At 42.9% G+C, this 20061-nt stretch overlaps 1 protein-coding gene across 1 annotated transcript in view; it reads left to right on the top strand.

Moving 5' to 3' along the window:
- The window catches only part of LOC122539634 (N-acetylneuraminylgalactosylglucosyl-glucoside beta-1,4-N- acetylgalactosaminyltransferase 2-like), a 37399-nt gene that overhangs the window by 518 nt on the left and 16820 nt on the right, over nt 1-20061 (top strand). Inside the window, exons 2-8 of the mRNA XM_043674633.2 lie at nt 6437-6577; nt 7064-7170; nt 7274-7311; nt 8297-8477; nt 14087-14173; nt 14424-14611; nt 19089-19229. Of these exons, the coding sequence (XP_043530568.2) occupies nt 6437-6577; nt 7064-7170; nt 7274-7311; nt 8297-8477; nt 14087-14173; nt 14424-14611; nt 19089-19229 (883 nt within the window). The remainder of the gene's footprint in view (nt 1-6436; nt 6578-7063; nt 7171-7273; nt 7312-8296; nt 8478-14086; nt 14174-14423; nt 14612-19088; nt 19230-20061) is intronic.

Raw genomic sequence — 20061 nt, 5'->3', positions numbered from 1 at the left:
CCATCCTTCAAACCAAGAAACAAAGCCAATATCTTCCTGCAACATTGCCCTCCAGTGGCCACCAAGAACGTATCAAGCTAAAGTTCAAAGATCCTATAATGGTCACTTACTTCATTTTCATGGATGCTGCTCTCCACTGCTGATCCCAGGAAATCTTTGAATAGCATAAAATGGAACAGAGATCCAAAGTCACTTTTTTTTTGGTCCTCTTTGCTCTTTGAAACTGAGTAAGTTCTCAAAATAAAGGAAGACTCTCTGGAGCCTACGGCCACAATTCAATTAGATTCCCTACAGTGTGGAAACAGACACCTTGACCCCACACCGACCCTCCGAAGACTAACCCACCCAGACCCACTTCCCTCTGACTAATACACCTATCACAATGGGCAATTTAGCAAGGCCAATTCACCTGACCTGTACATCTTTGGACTGTGGGAGGAAACCAGAGCACCCAGAGGAAACCCACACAGACACGGGGAGAATGTGCAAACTCCACACAGACAGTTGTCCAAGGCTGGAATCCAACCTGGGACCCTGGTGCTGTGACACAGCAGTGCTAACCACAGAGCCACCATGCCGCTCCCTGATAAGGCCTGATATTGGGCAGAGAGTGGCAAGGTATGATTAGTCTACATCCAATGCATTTTGTTGTAGTCAGCACCTGAACATCACTAAATTAGCTTACGGCTCATGTTACATGCACTGTGTTAAGTTAGCATGCATAATTGTGAGACTCTAGCACCACTTAACAGTTTTTTTAAAAAACCTATCGTTCTAATCCAGCTGTTCGGAGATATTATTACACATCTCCTGGAGCAGTAGGACGTGAACCGAGGGCTCTCAGTCCACTGGTATGCTCACGACCACAAGACTCCTATCTAGCACCATTTAAAGTAGATTGCACTAATTAAAGTCACCTGCATCTCTTAAAGGAGGTCAAGGAATAAATTCTAAGAGGGCAGTGGGATCAGACAATGGAGATTTTCACGACCAAGAATTTCACCCCAGACTGGATTCTATGCCACAGGAATTTCAATGGCCTCATGCCAGTGGTCAGGGTCAGAGTATGTGTCTTCAGCTGCCATACCTCAGCACAAGCCCCACATACTATTCTATGCACATCTCCACAACATTCACCTACCAAGAACTTTCATCAATCACATTCATACCTCTTCACCTCACCAGCATGCACTTAGCAACTTACACAAATTGCCAGCTATTTGGTGTGACAATCAAATTACCCAATATATTGTGCCTCACTCACTGGTAAATACACTTTTTCTTTTGCAAGTCAAAATAGCTCACAGCTGGAGGCACCTAACAGGTCAGGGGGTGGGGGGTGCATTGGGATAGGCACAGCTCTGTGTCCTTAACCTCATGGAAGCGATGGTGCTCAATCATTGACCATGGTTGAAGATGTGAGTTGCAGCAGAGCTGAGACCATTGAAGATAACAGTGTGATCACAGCTTCTCACATCCTTCTTCCTCCTCATTCCACAGTCTCTTCTAATTTGCTACTTGGACATGTTCTAGGCGCTCAATTCTTCTCCACTCTATTGTCTAATGTTAACGGTCTAATAATCTATCACTCATCAGGGATTGATTAAAACTCCACGAATTAGCTTATTTAATATTGTAAAACATTAAAATAACCAACCAATTTGTGTTTGTGTGAATGTGTGTGTGCACATGTGTATGAGTGTGCATGTGCATGTGTGCATTTGTATGTAGCTTGCAGGGCCACAGCAGAGTAACTGGCAGGGTTGCAACATTACATGCAGACAGCACATGAAGTTCTCAAGGATGAACTCTCTTAATTGCAAGGTAGATATACAACAATTATTCCTTTCCAATTTATGATGGCACAGTAGCGCAGTGGTTAGCACTACTGCCTTACGGCACCAGGAGTGGGTTCAATTTCACCCTTATACTACTGTCTGTGTGAAGTTTACACATTCTCCCCATGTCTGCATGAGTGTCCTCCCACAGTCCAAAGAGGTGCAGGTTAAGTGGTTTGGCCATGCTAAATTGCCTGTAGTGTGCAGGCTGGGAGGATTAGCCACAGGAAATGCAGGGATGTGATAGCTTTGAGTGGGATGATGTTCACAGGGCCAGTGTAAACTTAATGGGCCAAATGGCCTGCTTCCAGGCCTGTAGGAATTCTATGATTTTAAGTGAGACTGTGAGATTCTATAACATATGGGTAATGACACACCCTGATCTCATGATGGCGAGTGTGTCTGAAAGGGTTGCTGATTACTCACCGTCACAATGACATTGTCTGTCATTCCTGTTTGTGTTGTCAAGTGTTTCTTTCATGGACTGCAGTTCCTGTTCCAGAATTAGCTGATCCTGAAGCCCTGCTGCCACATTTTGTTCCAGTTCAGTGACTGAGAGCCATTATTCCTCAAACTGTATTAAATGGTTCAGATGTTCCTGTTTTGTTCCTTAACAGCTTCCAATTTATAGAGAAGCTTTTGTTTGCACATCCTGGATTAGTCTAATTCTAACAAAGTTTTAGCCCCCTGTTGGTCCAATATATTTTTCTTGCTCATAGCCATTTCTAATGAGTGTCCAGTCTCACCAATTCTTTTCTTGTTTTTCTGCTGCTGCAGTAGTTGTTTGGTTTCCACCAGATAGGTTAGCCATAGTAGGTCAGTTTCAGATGTTGATCTCATTTGTCATTAAGTGATTTTAGCACTCTGCCAAATCAGCACTCTGATCAATGGTACAATTTACTGACATGCACACACCCAGCCTAACAAACAGGAGATAACCCACCACCTTCCTTCACACCTTCTCTTCACCACAGTGCGGCTCTTGTGCACTCTAGTCAGATACTTGAGAATTGCAATCTTGTCACGCAGTGTTGGAAAGGGTGAAAAAGCAAGAATTCAGTAAGGTGAAGAACACCACCACTTGGTCAGCCACCAGCTCAGATATTAACATGGACATACTTTAGAATGTAGCTTGAAGGAGGGGTCTGCATATAAGGAGACACTGGGCATATGGGGCCTGCCAACAGAAGAATTAAGTGTAGCAGAGATGTCAGATCATCAGAGGGTAAAGTACACATCTGTTCTACAGCACAGCACTCAGTTCAGGAGTTCAATGGGGTGATGTATAGAAGAGGGATGATCAGTTTACACAACAAGATGCTTGGTGAATTGGCAGTCTTACCAAAACCTGTGCTTCCATTACAGAAGGAAACGCTGCCCAAGCTCAGAGTCGTGCCAGGCTAGACTGTCTTGTGCAAGCTCAACTTGTTACTACAAAGCCTCAGTCTGCTGCCATCATTGCCCCAGATACTGGTTCAAAGGGCTAACAGGGTGGCACCACAGTTCAGTACTACACTAGGATGGCTGAAACTCTGCCCCAGGGTATTGGCACCGTGGAGCAAGACTCTGCTGTCTTCCCTCAGGATATCAGTATTTATCCTACTACCACCACCACAAATCGCTATTGTAACCCTCTTGTTCAAGAAAGGGTCAAGACAAAAGTTGGAAAATTATAGGCCAATTAGTCTTACCTTGGTTGTAGGTAAAATTCTAGAATCCATCGTTAAGGATGAGATTTCTAAATTCTTGGAAGTGCAGGGTCGGATTAGAACAACTCAGCATGGATCTAGTAAGGGGAGGTCAGACAGACAGGTAGTTCTGAGGAGATGGGGAGGCTGCCGAAAGATTTAGATAGTTTAGGAGTGTGGTTCAAGAAATGGCTGATAAAATTCAATGTGAGCAACTGCGAGGGCTTGCACTTTGGAAAAAAAATACAGACATGGACTCTTTTTTAAATGGTGAGAAAATTCGTAAAGCCAGAGTACAAAGGGATCTAGGAGTGCTAGTCTTGGATTGTCTAAAGGTTGACTTGCAGGTAGAGTCTGTAGTTAAGAAAGTAAATGTAATGTTGTCATTATCTTAAGAGGGTTGGAATGTAAAAGCGGTGACATGCTTCTGAGACTTTATAAAGCTCTGGTTAGGCCCCATTTAGAATACTGTGTCCAGTTTTGGGCCCCACACCTCAGGAAGGACATACTGGCATTGGAGCATGTCCAGCGGAGATTCACACGGATGATCCCTGGAATGGTAGGCCTAATGTCTTCAAGGCAGAGATTGATAAATTCTTAATCTTGCAAGGAATTAAGGGATACAGGGAGAGTGCAGGTAAGTGGCATTGAAATGCCCATCAGCCATGATTGAATGGTGGACTGGACTCGACGGGGCGAATGGCCTTACTTCCACTCCTATGTCTTATGGTCTTATGTCCTTATGATCTTAACACCCATGCCCTCGGTATCAGCCCACCCTCCCAGACTACTTTGGGCCATGCTGAGAACGTGCAATTCACTGTCACTATGCGTGGGGCTAGAGCTGATCAAGGACATCTGAAGTCTCCCTCACTGAAGGCCAATATCTTATATGAGTGCTAAGACAAACACAGCAACAATAGAAAATAGCCATTTAGTAGCAGATGAACTGAGTGTTGCCAGAAAAAAGACACATTTTGTTGAAGTTGTTTGTCGTGCATGCATCAGGACTATTCACAAGATACCAATGCAATGGGAAAACAAACATTTATATCTCAGCCAAAGGTAGTGCTGATTGGTTGCCAAGTAGACTCTGATTGGTAAAGACATTGCATGGAGAATGTAACAATTAATAATGATTGACAGTTAACAGCCAGTTTTCATTAAATACAAAACCTGACAGGTTGACTCTAATTGGTGAAATGAACTAAGAAATGAACCAACAAATGGTTGTCACCTATTTTGTCAAATTGAAGCCGACATAATGCATTAAACTGTTCCCTTTGCTTGCAAAAGCAAGGCCCTGTGTATTAATATATGCATCTTCCAGTACACACAAGTGCACCTTACTATGGGCCCAACTGAGAATCCTAAATGGGTTGTCAGTATGTTTGGTATGAAAGACTCTAAGGTGGATCCTGGAAAATGCCCAGTCTGTCTCAGATCACCTTGGAAAGCACAGCCCCAGCCGCAGTGAGGTTCTCTGATGGGGTTTGGCGTCAGCATGCTGATCGCAGTATCAGTGCTCCGTTCTCAAAGTCCCTGCTGACCTCATGGCCCTCAGAAGCCCTTGCTGCTGGAACAACATTCAGAAGGAATGCTGATCAGTACTATCCTCCTGTGTAGTACAAATGTTGGCTTTCCATTACATCAGTATTCTTATGTATTACCTTGATGTCTGCAAGATAGAAGTTTCAACTAAATATGTCTTATTTAATATTATTCAAAATCTGGATGACATTTGATTCATAAATTTTGCAGGAGCTTTTATTTTAACATCACAGCCCATAAGATAAAGAAGAATGTGATGATGAGTTACTTCATCCCTTTGTTCCCTTCCAGTTCTTCCTCCTCTCCTCATGAGTTGATCACTGTTTGGTTAGTGCAAACATCTGTGTAAAAACATCTGGTTTTATAACTGACCGAGTACCCAAGTTCTCCTCCAGTACTGTCCAGTTTAATCACATTTCTGATTTTCTTTTGCACATTTCATGTGACTTCCATGCTGCTCACATTTGGAGTCAGGGAATTGTGGAGTACCAATGACATCCATAATGCAACAACGAATGATGCTTTTGGAGAGATTGCATACAGTGGCTGCTTCAGCCTGGAAGGAACCAGATACGTGATTGGCTTATCCCCTTCCTAGGATACTTCTTCCTCACTAAGACATATCTTTCTTGCAAGCCATGGACTACTCTCTTAAATGCCATTATTCATCAAAACCATTTTCTGCTAATCTCCTTTGCCATTCCAATTCAGCTAACTTTACCCTCATTCCGATGTAGTTACCTTCTTTTAAGTTTAGTACAATTGTTTCTTACCAAAGGTTCTCACTCTCTGACTGAACTTCGAAATCTAATGTTATGATCATTGTTTTCTAATTAGGAGATGCCGGTGTTGGACTGGGGTGTAGAAAGTTAAAAATCACACAACACCAGGTTATAGAACAACAGGTTTAATTGGAAGCACAAACTTTCGGAGCACGACTCGACTACCTGATGAAAGAGCAGCGCACCAAAAGCTAGTGTTCCAATTAAACCTTATGGACTATAACCGGGTGTTGTGTGTTTTTTAACATTGTTTCCTAAAGAATCTTTTGCTCTGAGATCATTTATTACCATGTTTCAATACCAGTTGCAAAATACATTGATCTCGAGTTGAATCCACAACACATTGTTTTAGGAAACTCTCCTGAATGCACTCTAAGAATTCGCCCTGCTGGTTAACGCTGCCAATTTGATTTGCATAAAGATTAAAGTTACCCACATGTAATATGCTGCCTTTTTTGCATATCTTAATTATCTCTAGATTTATTCTTTATCCTATACGATAGCTGTTGATCAAAATGACTTTTTAGTATCTGTTGCACCGTCAAATCTCAATTTGAAATGTTTCTGAGTTCTGCAGGACCTATGGCAAAACTGAGTGCAGCTGCCCAGCTTTGGAACCAGAAATGGTTTTACATGATTTTGAAAATGTTTATATTCAGAAAGACATTTTGTCAGTCAAGAAACGAAGAAGACTGCAATATGAACAACATAAAAAAAGGTAATTTATTAAAGATAATCAACTTTGTGTTTATTTGCATCACTTTCAGGACAAGAAGCAAGGTTCAGGAGGCAGTGCCATTAAAAAAAAATCCCTACCTGAATGTAACCAAACTTATGCCGTTGAAAACATGCGTTTAGGAACGGGTGAAGGTGATTGCACCTTCTGTTCCTACGTGCATTAACTTTCAAAATGGAATGTCATTGACATGGATGACCTTGGTAAAGAAAAGGTGTTTTGGAATCTTTCTTTCTGAAGAGATTGTTGGGAGGTATATTTTTCTCCTGTGGTCTCAGATTTATTTCTTGTTCATCTCCCTGTAACATCTCAATCGCTGCCATTGTATGTATAGCATCATTGTGACTTCCAATGAAAAATTCCAGACTTCCAGTAGACATTTGATGATTGACAGTGATTATAGACAAAGACAGCAAAAAGGGTGTGTTCAGAGTTGTATTGTTCTGAGATGAGTTTTTTTCTTTACAGAACTGAATCAAGCATGAAGAATATAATCATAGCTGAGCCCAATTCTCCTCTTAGCTATCCAATCCAAGGAGTTGAGGTCATGCCCCTGTATTCTATTCTCATCCCAGGTTTTGTGTATTAGTTTCATGTTTCAATCAATAGATTTTTTAAACATACATTTTGATTTCTCACCACTTCAAAATTAATCTTTTAAAATCTACTTTGCTCTAGGTTTAGGAGTGCATGTCTCAGGAAGAGAAAATTATATGGTACGTGAAATGACAGTGAACTTGTAAAGAATTAATTTTGTTGACAACTTAAGTGAGAATAGTACAGGTGGAATCTTCTGCCCCCTTTACGCAAGGTAAGACAGGCACGTTATAGAATGGGATAGTGGCGCAACAGACCCAGATACCTTCCTGCCCCCACCTGAATTACATTCTGGCCTGGAAGGTCCATGGTTGATGCACCCCACATTTGAGGCATTTAAGTGATCACTTCAGGCCTCATTCCACCGCTGCTGTGTTTGACCCAGCTGCAGCTGAACCTGTTACCATGTAGCGTCCATGACAGCTCAAACCCCAAGCCCCTCCCCCACAAGGGAATGTCCCCTGATCAAAGGTAATTACTGTCTGATTGACGGAGTTGACATTGGGAAGGGTTTGAGAGATCCTATGAATCCTCTTGCATTCCCAGAAGGAAAGCCAGTAAAAGACCTCCTGATGGCACGTAATACTGTAACTCAGCTTGCTTACTTCAAAATGGAGCTTTCACAGAACCATTACTTTCTTTTCCAAGTGTTACTGGTTTTTAGGGGGCTTTCCCTCTAGGTTTCACACCCGCAACTCAAGATCTGCATCCCGTGGAAATCCATCACTCCCCCTTCCCCTCATCCTAGCCCATGATCACTTCATAATCCTGGGACTCCAGAGATACATTTCTGTGACAAATCCCCCCCAACATGGCTCTCAGTAGACGGTATTGCGACCATTTAATTATGGGTCTTGAATCATAATTCTAAGGGAATTAATCCTCCAGTCGACTTGTCATTGCTTAATAAGCTTGGAGCTCATTGGGCTTTCTTAAAAAGGGTGAGAATGGGCCTCTTGCTGGTTCTGCCCACACACTCCCTCCACCCCACCCATGTCACAACAAGGCTCCACCCCACTTCTGCTTTGTTACTGCTACAAAGTTAATGCAAAAAGGTTTGGAGAATCGCCAATATTTATATGAACAATTTTTTTTTGTGCCAAGGTCAAACTGAAAGCCACACAAGGACTATTCAATGCAATTGTTGAAACTTCTGATGGCCTGTTAAATGGAGTAGGTAAAAATGAATTGACTATAACAAGCCCAAGTTTGGAAATCGTCAATAGTATACTCAAACATGTCACATACACAAGTATAAAGTACCAAATTGATGCTGCTGATTTAGGTAAGCATAGTACATTTTATTTTGTCTATAAAATATCTCTGAACCCAGAAACAATTTTTGTCTCCTGGCAAATGCTGCCAAGTTTTGGGTACAAAGATAGAACTGGAGCACACTTTCTGAATGGTGGCTCAGTGGTTAGCACTGATTCCTCACAGTGCTAGGAACCCAAGTTTGATTCCAGCCTCGAGCAACTGTTTATGTGAAGTTTGCACATTATCCCCATGCCTGCATGGGTTTCTTTCAGATGCTCCGAGTTTCTCCCACAGTCCAAAGATGTGCAGGTTCAGTGAATTAGCCATGCTAAATTGCCCATAGTATGAGGTGCATTAGTCAGAGGGAAATAGATCTGGGTGGGGTTACTCTTCGAAGGTCGGTCTGGATTTGTTGGGCCGAAAGGCCTGTTTCTACACTGTAGGGAATCTAATCTAATCAGCTTCTTGCCATAATTATATACAGTTTCCAATGCAAATTTTGCTAATTTTGAAATTAAAGTAAAGAGTAGAGGAAAGGATGTCGGAAAATCATGACTGGTAAAGTTTAAAGAGATGCAGTGGGATGATTGTAATGAAGGTCAGCCAGGTGGAACTCATGGTATATGAGTGTCAGACATCCTATTCAATCTGACAGCTGGCTGTGAGGGAGCTGGATCAATGTCAAGGACTCTTCATGTGTAAAGAAAGGGTGACTTGGTGACAGGATATTGGCCTCTGTGGTCTTATTTCTGTTGCAACAAGAGAAAAGCATGTTCCTGAAGCAACTTGCTCACAAATCGTTGAGTTGGGGCAAGATTTTCTGGAATCATGCCATGATTTAGGAAACTTGACTCGATCGATCCTGCTGTCAAACACTGCGGCCAGTATGTGGAATGAATTTCGTATTTTTACCAGGCAAATCACATTGGGGCAGACGAAAATCAATGAATCCTGACAGCTTGTGGACCCATAGATTTTCCAGTTATTAGGAGCCTAATTGTCCCCGAGGCAATAGATGCTAAAATCTTTCAAGAGTGGGTGAATTTTGTTAAGGAATATTATGACCCCAAAACTCCTTTAATTCTGATATGCTATTGCTTGTACTGAGCAATTCGAGAACCAGGAGAATCCATATCGGGATTTTTGATGAGATAAAGATGACTGGCAGAGGCATGTGACCTCAGGTTAGCCATTAATGAGGTGTAGGAGTAATGATGTAACCATGCAAAAACACCTAATAACTGAAGCCCAACTGGACTTCAAACAGGCACTACAACTGGCTTCATCATTGGAAAATGCAGCAAGTGGAGCAAATGAGTTACAGGGTAGTTCGATGGAAGTGGACACCTTTGCCAGTCTAACTGAACTTAGGGAACATGGTTGAAGTGAAGGCATTTGCATAGTCTCAGTCAGGACATACCCTGAACAGAGGAACTCTAGGGCAGCCCACAGCAAACCTCAAATCAAAACCAAGTCTCGGCCAAACATTTAAAATTTTCTTCAGGATCTGGGCAGGCAAGTTGCTGCCTGTGTGTGGACTGCAAACAGCAAAAGAGTCTCACTGGAACTAAACTGAGTAAGAGAACTTGTAGGCTGGTATCCAGGAGCATGCATGCCATGGAAAGTCCACCTATGTTTGGTTTGGAATAGTTAAATTGCTTAGCAATTTAATCAGAACCAATCAAAATAAGCATCTGCTTAAGTGACCATCCAGTTTCAATGGAAGTCAATACTGGTGCGACTAGTTAAGAGATTACCGAACCAATCTTTAACAAAATTCATTCTGGACTCCAGTCCTTAAGTTTGCACAAGACCTCGGCCAGACTGAGAACCTATGCCAAGGAACCGTAACAGATTAAAGATACAACTTCAGTTCCGTTCTCTTATTTGAAGCAGCTTGTTCAGTTATCACTAACTGTAGTAAAAGACTCGGCCGAAGCTTGTGGGACAAAATTGGTTCTGGCAAAACTGAAACAGTTCATGGTGATAGGGGAAACCAGGGGGATGTCACAACCAGTACTGAAAGCTTTTTAGACCCAGCCAGATCAGATTACCGTAGAGGGTGGTGTATTATTAAGGGGAGCAAGAGTGATATGGGCAAAGTTTGCTGTCAGATACTGGTTGAACTCCACCAGTATCATCCATGGGTTTCCAAAATGAAGATGTTGGTGAGAAGTTATGTTTGGTGGCCAGGATTGGATGCAGACATTGCTGCGTTAGTGGGGCAGTGCCAAGAGTGCCAACAAGGACAGAAATTACTGTCTGCAGCTCCCCCACATTCATGGGAATGGCCGGGTAAACCCTGAACTCAGTTAAACTGTGCAAGCCCTTTCATGGGCTCAATGTTCTTAGTCATTGTGCACGTCCACTCAAAGTGGCTGGATGTACATAGAGTTCATTCATCAAACACATGGACGACAATAGAGAAACAGAGTGCAGCGTTTGCAATACACATACTCTCTGAAGTGTTGGTCACAGATAAGGGGCCGTCATTTACCAGCGGGGAATTTGAGTATTTCCTTAGATCGAGTGTTTTTTTTTACCATATTAGGACAGCTCCACACCATCCATCATCCAATGGTCTGGCAGAAAGATCAATCCAAACTTTGAAGGTGAGCTTAAAGAAATACATTACAACATCATTAGAAACCAACCTGTCCTAGTTCCTATTGGATTATGGGACCACCCTTCATGCAACAACAGGGATAGATTTAGCAGAATTTCTAATGGGTGAAGACTCCACATCAGGTTAAATCTGATCTACCTGGATCTTGGAGGGGGAATGGGTGAAACACCATCAGGAATGTGAATGCTGGACACAAGGCTCTGTCAAGCAAGAGGAAGCAGTTTACTTCAGGGGACAAAGCCTGGTGTAGACATTCATGGGAGTGACCCTTGATGGGTAAGAGCCATGGTCGAGATGATGTCAAGTCCAGTGATGTGGAAAGTCCTATACAAGCACTTGGATTACATGAATGCTGCAGACTTGCAAACGTGCAGGAGCAAATTGTGCCCGGCTCCTCGACAGCCTTTCCATCGGTCTGGAACCCATGTGTTCTCCCTCTCCATCAAGCAATGAAAATACCTTGGAATCTGAGATGGACATGGCAGATGTCACCTCCTCTGCACTTTTGCCACCAGCAAAACGGAATGGATTTCTTCTGAGATGTTCCAGATACAAGGGGTGAGCATCTATGCATTACACGTTGCCCATACCTGAGGCAGAGTTAGATTAGATTACTTACAGGGTGGAAACAGGCCCTTCGGCCCAACAAGTCCACACTGACCCGCCGAAGCGCAACCCACCCATACCCCTACCCCTACCCCTACCCCTACATTTACCCCTTTAACCTAACACTATGGGCAATTTAGCGTGGCCAATTCACCTGACCCTGCACATCTTTGGACTGTGGGAGGAAACCGGAGCACCCGGAGGAAACCCACGCGGACACGGGGAGAACGTGCAAACTCCACACAGTCAGTCCCCTGAGTCGGGAATTGAACCCGGGTCTCTGACGCTGTGAGGCAGCAGTGCTAACCACTGTGCCACCGTGCCGCCCACCAGACCTGGTGCTAAGATGCCCCAGGAGGAGGTACAAAAAAAAACACACCAAACTATATCCTCAGTCTCAGAGGGGGAGGGTTATAGTTATTGTAATGAAGCCAGCCAGATGGACATCATAGAATACAAGGTCTCTGATTCGGACTGCTCACCTGGTCCAATTAGGTAGCACTGGCTGACAGATATAAACAGGAGTGTCTCCCGTCCGCGCTCACCCCAGCCCGGACGGAATTTCACATTGGCCCCAAGGTCCCGTACTTCCCGCGGGAACTGTGCCCCACAACCTGAGCTGCCTCCGAAATTTTAATTTTGTCTCATTTAGGGACGTAAAAAGGAAAGCCCTGTATGGATTGCTGCTGCACACCGTCCACCTCTTCTCCCTCATCCACCGTCCGGACACGCCTTGGCATGCCCATTTGCCACCGGGCGGTGGGGATCCCCAGTGGAGGGCTCTCTACGCGGGAGTCCTCCCCCTTTCTCTCGGGGATCTGGGGTGGAGGGTGCTGCACGCAGCAGTCCCCTGCAACTGCAGATTGCGGTGGTTCACGGACTCCCAGCCCAACTGCTTGTTCTGTGGCGCTGTGGAGTCCGTGGACCATGTATATATTGGGTGTGGGCGTTTGCACTCCCTTTTTGATTTTCTGAAAAACCTTCTCCTCTGTTTTAGCTGCATTTCAGTCCCACGCTCCTGATCTTTGGGTACCCGGTACGGAGGAAGGAGGGCAGGTCTGAAGACCTCCTCGTGGGTCTGCTCCTGGGCCTGGCCAAACTGGCCATCAACAGGTCCAGGCAGCGGGCCGTGGAGAGGGTCGTTAGGGCTGACTGCCTGCCCCTCTTCCGCGGTTACGTTAGAGCCCGGGTATCCTTGGAGAAGGAGCACGCGGTGTCGACCAACACCCTGGAGTTGTTCAGGGAGAGGTGGGCGCCGCAGGGAGTGGAGTGCATCATTTCTCCTTCCAATTCTATTCTGATTTAGTCCCTACCCTCCCCTTCACTGTTTTGATCACACAGCACTGCCCTCTGATGTGAAGGGCAGTGTTTGTCACTGGTCACTCGGGTGTTTTCCTATCTTCCTGGTGGTGGAAATTGAATAAAGATTCGTGCACTTTGTGTCTTTCACTGTGTCTCACACCTGCGCACACACACAAAAAAAAAGAAAAGGAAAAAAAAAAGAAAAATAAATAAATAAACAGGAGTGTCAGAGGTTCCATTCACTCCGAGAGCTGGCTCTGAGGGCACTGGATCAGTGTCAGGGACTCTCCACGTGTAAATAAAGGGGGGGCTTGGTGATAGGATACCAGCCTCTATGGAGTTATTTCACACAGCGTCTTATAGGGGAATGGATTCATTCAGGGATTCTATTTCTATCACCTTTAAAAATGGTGAAAAGACACTTTCGTAGCTTACAGCTGTTCGTAAGGCTGAACTGGCAAGGGGGGGGATAAAAAAAACTATCAAACAAAAATGAGGTGAAAGGAAAGCCAGCGTGGCAGAATGGTATAGAGACTGTTTGCGGTGGGGTGTGTTGGGGGGTGGGGAGGTGGGGAGTGGTCAATGAGGGGGTTCCCATGGTGGAGGAAATGACTGACCAGCCTAGCACCTGGATTTGTATTAGTGGCATGACAAGTGAACACAATGGTGCAAGAGGTGAAGGTGTCAGGCGGCTTCCCCTATTATCAGGCCGAGAGACCGTCTCCAAGGAGCAGTACTTTATTCCTGCAGTAAGTTTGAGGGGGGTAAATGCTATGGGTTAATGGGGTGTAAATAGTATTGGCTAATGGGCTGTAAATGGTATGGGCTAATGTGATGTAAATGGTATGGGCTAACGTGGTGTTAATGGTATGGGCAAATGGGATGTAAATGGTATGTCATTCCTGATGAAGAACGTAGGCTCAAAAAGTTGATTCTCCTGCTCCTCGGATGCTGTTGACCGGCTGTGCTTTTCTAGCACTACACTCTTCGACTATATATGGTATGGGCTGATTTATATATTTAGAGTATTTTACATTAGTTTATCAAAGATTTGTTTATTCAGTGCTTGTTATTAAATGCTTCTACTTTTTTTTCTATAAAAGTATATTTTCAATTTGAAGAACATACTGCTGTTTTTCCGGTGATCATCAGACAGCCCCAAATGCCAAGGTTATTTGATCCCGGTCCAGGTAAATTTTACTTAAATTTGAGCTATAAAAAGAAAATTGTGTCAGTAGCTGAAGATTAGTCAATATTTAAGGCATAGCATGAATCCACTTTTGCCAACAGTAGATAATAATTTAGTTTACAACTAATTTGTGTGATTTCCGAATTTTCATTAAATCTCAAAATTACCTTTATTGAGTCAAACATTGATCATCATGCCTGACTGAATTGCTGTTACAACTAATTTCAGTTTTTTTTTAATGTTTATTCCAGACAGCAACATCAACTCATTGGTTACAATAGTGACAAAGACATTCTTAAGATATCATAAACTTCGGATCTTAATCAATAGCATACGTAACTTTTACCCAGAAATAACAATAATCATTGCAGATGACAGTGAAACTCCTGAGAAAATTGAAGGACCTCACATTGAACAATACATGATGCCATTTGGAAAAGTACAGTAAATCATGCTTTGGTCATCATTTGCAGCACTGATAATGTAAACCAGAATTATGTTCATACAATTCTATTTCCATCAAGAGTTTCTAGTCTCTATTGAGTTGGTAATACCAAAGTCTCAATGCTTCCCACAGATAATATAAATATCTTGTTTATTTAATGTGTACATTTTTCTTTAATTCTTTCGTGGGATGTAGGTGTCACTGGCAGGACGAGCATTTGTTACTCGTCCCTAATTTCTATAAAATCTGAAGCTTGCTAGACTATTTCAGAGGACAGTTAAGAGTCAACCACATGTTCAAAGTCTAGACTCACACATAGGCAAGAATGGGTAAGAATGGCAGATTTCATTCCCGAAAGGGCATTTGTGAACCTGTTGGGTCTTTACAACAATTGATGATCGTTGTCATGGTTACCACCATTATTTCATATTCCAGACTTATTCACTAAATTTAAATTCCACCAGCTGTCATGGGAAGATGTGAACCCAAGTACTCACCGTATTAGCCTGAAGCACTGGGTTATTAACAAAACATAATCATCTCAAGACACACAGTAGCTCAGTGGTTAGCACCGCTGCACCATAGCGCCAGAGATCTGGTTTGATTCCAATCCCACACAACTGTCTGTGTGGAGTTTGCACATTCTCCCTGAGTCTGTATTGGTTTCCTCCGGGTGATCCGGTTTCCTCCCACAGAACAAAGATGTGCAGATGAGGTGGATGGTGGTGCTAAATTGCCAGTCATGTCCAGGGATTTGGAGGTAAAGTGGATTAGCCACAGGAAATGCAGGGGAACAAGATAGAGGTTTGGTCAGGGTGGGATGCTCAACAGAGAGTCAGTGTGAACTTGTTGGTCTGAATGGCCTGTTTCCACATGTAGGGATTCTATAGAAACTACTGAAAAAACTCCAAAGAGACGTCAGGAAAAGGTGGGGTGGAATTTGCAGCAAAGAATACTTAAAAATAATGATGTCTGACCGATATGACACTCTCCATGTTCCAAAGCACAAAATTATATAAACTAAAAGAGTTAATATTCCTAATATGTTCATAAGATCCTTAAATAACATCTGCATTTGCTAGATTGACTACAGCAAGACAAAAACTGATATAGGCAAGTCAGCAGTTTAACTAAAGGTATTGGTGGCTTTCTCGTAAGACTTTGGAAAGATACTTAGACGGAAATCTTTATTTTCCCATTCCTTTCTTTATGGATGCTGCCCAAGCTGCTGAGTTTCTCCAGCATTTTCCATTTCTATGTCAGTTCTCCACACCCACAATATTTTGCTTTTCCCTTTGAACTATTAGCCCTATGACATCACCATTGCGCCACCAGCCCCCATTCAACCACAGAAGTAAATGCTTATATTATTTTGTCAAAATTGTAGATTATTCCAAGAAACACAGTCATTGCTGAAGGTCTGAATTTCATTGTGACTTACATTTAAAAATGTATATGTTCACCAAAAAATCTGTTTTAAAATATACAAACATCTAACAATCATGTGTTACCAAAAATAGACAGACAAATTCAGCAGCAAGAAGGAATACGGAGGACAAGGACAAGGACAAGGAGGATAATGTTGGATTGAAAGTGTATGAAAATACAAACAAGCATCCCACTCCTATATTACAGGCACTCGGGTATATATCAAACTTTCCATTTAAGTCAAATAAAACAAAGAGCTGTGGATGCTCAAAATCTGAAATAAAAGCAAAAGCCGAAATTGAGGGAGGAACTCAACACTTCTGGTTGTGAGGGTCTCTGGACATGAAATGTTAATTCTGTTTTCTCTTCACAAATGCTGCAGACCTGCTGTGTTTCTCCAGCAATTTCTGTTTACGTTTGTTTCCTCATTTAAATACTTCATTAAGGATATGAAACATAGGGCTACACCAATACCTTTCTCTCCTGAATTGAACAGGATTAAGTTTAGTTAAACTGCTGACTTGCTTACAGAGGGAAATTGAGAAACAATTTCGTAAGGAGATCTCAGCTATCTGTAAGAATAATAGGGTAGTTATGGTAGGGGATTTTAACTTTCGAAACATCGACTGGGACTGCCATAGTGCTAAAGGTTTAGATGGAGAGGAATTTCTTAAGTGTGTACAAGACAATTTTCTCTTGCACAAAGGCTGCCTTGCTAATCTTTGAGGGCCCTATTATCTCTCTAGTTACCCTTAATTGTAGTTGCCAACGCTACCTTATGTCCCCGTTTTGCCCTCCTGATTTCCCTCTTAAGTATACTCCTACTTTCTTTATACTCTTCTAAGGATTCACTCGATCTATCCTGTCTGTACCTGACATATGCTTCCTTCTTTTTCTTAACCAAACCCTCAATTTCTTTAGTCATCCAGCATTCCCTATACCTACCAGCCTTCCCTTTCACCCTGACAGGAATATACTTTCTCTGGATTCTTGTTATCTCATTTCTGAAGGCTTCCCATTTTCCAGCCGTCCCTTTACCTGCGAACATCTGCCTCCAACTAGCTTTCAAATGTTCTTGCCGAATACCGTCAAAATTGGCCTTTCTCCAATTTAAAATTTCAACTTTTAGATCTGGTCTATCCTTTTCCATCACTATTTTAAAACGAATAGAATTATGGTCGCTGGCCCCAAAGTGCTCCCCCACTGACACCTCAGTCACCTGCCCTTCCTTATTTCCCAAGAGTAGGTCAAGTTTTACACCTTCTCGAGAACTAGCCATTTGAATACAGAACTGGCTCAATGGTAGAAGACAGAAGGTGGTGGTGGAGGGTTGTTTTTCAGACTGGAGGCCTGTGACCAGTGGAGTGCCACAAGGATCGGTGCAGGGCCCTCTACTTTTTGCCATTTACATAAATGATTTGGATGCGAGCATAAGAGGTACAGTTAGTAAGTTTGCAGATGACACCAAAATTGGAGGTGTAGTGGACAACGAAGAGGGTTACCTCAGAATACAACAGGATCTGGACTAGATGGGCCAATGGGCTGAGAAGTGGCAGATGGAGTTTAATTCAGATAAATGCGAGGTGCTGCATTTTGGGAAAGCAAAGCAGAGCAGGACTTATACATTTAATGGTAAGATCCTAGGGAGTGTTGCTGAACAAAGAGACCTTGGAGTAGCTCCTTGAAAGTGGAGTCACAGGTAGATAGGATAGTGAAGAGGGCGTTTGGTATGCTTTCCTTTATTGGTCAGAGTATTGAGTACAGGAGTTGGGAGGTCATGTTGCGGCTGTACAGGACATTGGTTAGGCCACTTTTGGAATATTGCGTGCAATTCTGGTCTCCTTCCTATCAGAAAGATATTGTGCAATTTGAAAGGGTTCAGAAAATATTTACAAGGATGTTGCCAGGATTGGAGGATCTGAGCTACAGGGAGAGGCTGAACAGGCTGGGCTGTTTTCCCTGGAGCATCGGAGGCTGAGGGGTGACCTTATAAATGTTTACAAAATTATGAGGGGCATAGATAGGATAAATAGACAAAGTCTTTTCTCTGAGGTCGGGGAGTCCACAACTAGACGGCATAGGTTTAGGATTAGTGGTGCTGAAAAGCACAGCAGTTCAGGCAGCATCCAAGGAGCAGCGAAATCGACTTTTCAGGCAAAAGCCCTTCGTCAGGAATGAAGGGCTTTTGCCCGAAATGTCGATTTCGCTGCTCCTTGGATGCTGCCTGAACTGCTGTGCTCTTCCAGCACCACTAATCCAGAATCTGATTTCCAGCATCTGCAGTCATTGTTTTTACCTTTTACGGCATAGGTTAAGGGTGAGAGGAGAAAGATATATAAGAGACCTAAGGGGCAACTTTTTCACGCAGAGGGTGGTACATTTATGGAATGAGCTGCCAGAGGATGTGGTGGAGGCTGGTACAATTGCAACATTTAAGAGGCATTTGGATGGGTATATGAATAGAAAGAGTTTGGAGTGATATGGGCCGGGTGCTGGCAGGTGGGACTAGATTGGGTTGGGATAACTGGTCAGCATGGGCGGGTTAGACCGAAGGGTCTGTTTCCATGCTGTACATCTCTATGACTCTATCATTTTTTGTCTTGCTATAGTCAATCTAGTAAATGCAGATGTTATTTAAGGATCTTATGAACATATTAGGAATGGTAAATCTTTTAGCTTATAGAATTCTGTGCTTTGCAACATGGAGAGTGTCATATTGGTCAGACATCATTATTTTTGTTAAGTATTCTCGTCTGCAAATACTGCTTTCTCAAGAAAATGCTGACTGTACCCCATCCCAATCATTGTCACTTCACTGGTATTCAGGTGAAATTTTGACTTTTGTCACAAATCTCAAAAACAACCAAATAGATTCTGAATGATTGACTTCCACCTGTTTACTAATGTTATTTAACAAAAGACTTTCAACTTTAAAACAATATCATCTGCACTATCTGAAAACTAAAGTTCAAAAGTGATTTTGTAAATGCATAAATGCACACATTAACTGATCTTCACTTTGCTGCCATGTTTTTCATATCAGGGCTGGTTTGCTGGGAGAAACCTAGCGGCTTCTCAGGTCACAACGAAATACCTTCTGTGGGTGGATGAGGATTTTTTATTCACAGAAGAAACAAAGCTTGAAAAGTTGGTTGATGTGTTGGAAAAAACAAACTTGGATGTGGTAAGGGATTTGTTATGTCTCCAGTATTTGAAATAATCACACGTTAAACATAAAATGTTGGTGATCCTTTGAGCATATTTCTTGCATTTCTCTGTGCTCATTGATACTGATTTCTCCTGCAGCGTAGCAATGAATGTGACACCCTGAAATCCACATTCACTTAAACATTCGTTCTCAGCTCTTTACGAATAAGATAGCAATGCAACAGAAACACTTTCAAAGACTGGAAATTGAGATTATCTGATCAGCTGTGATGGTCTCATTGAATGACAGAGCGGGCTGAATGGCCTACTTCTGCACCTATGGCTTCTATTCATAGAATCCCTACAGCATGGAAACAGGCCTTTCAGCCCAACAAATCCATACCAACGCTCCAAAGGATAAACACATTCAGACCTATTCCCCTGACTAATCCACCTAGCCGACACACCCTTGAACAGTCTGGGCAATTTAGCATGGCCAATTCACCTAACCTGCACATCTTTAGATTGCAGGAGGAAACCCACACTGACACAGGGAGAATGTGCAAACTCCACACTGTCAGTCACCCAAGGCTGGAATCAAACCCAGATCCCTGGTGCTGTGAAGCAGCAGTGCTAACCACTGAGCCACCGTGCTCACAAAGGTTTTTTAATCTGTCTGTGTGTATAGGGAGTGAGCACTTTAGAAAAGGGTTAGAGTTTGAATGAATAGAGTTACATGCTAATGGTTTTTAATTGCTCACTCCTGGTTAGAATCTACCTGTTTGCAATGAGCAATTGCTCACATTTAAGTCCAGAAACTGGTCCATGCTTCCATTAACTTGAACCTATCAGACAGGTAAACTGGGACA

The sequence above is a fragment of the Chiloscyllium plagiosum genome, unplaced genomic scaffold (assembly GCF_037043375.1).
Source record: "Chiloscyllium plagiosum isolate Xiang-an unplaced genomic scaffold, Cpla_swu_hap1 HiC_scaffold_32, whole genome shotgun sequence".
Lineage (NCBI taxonomy): Eukaryota > Metazoa > Chordata > Chondrichthyes > Orectolobiformes > Hemiscylliidae > Chiloscyllium > Chiloscyllium plagiosum.
The sequence above is the reverse complement of the archived record's forward strand: the minus strand, read 5'-3'. Positions and strand labels throughout refer to the sequence as shown.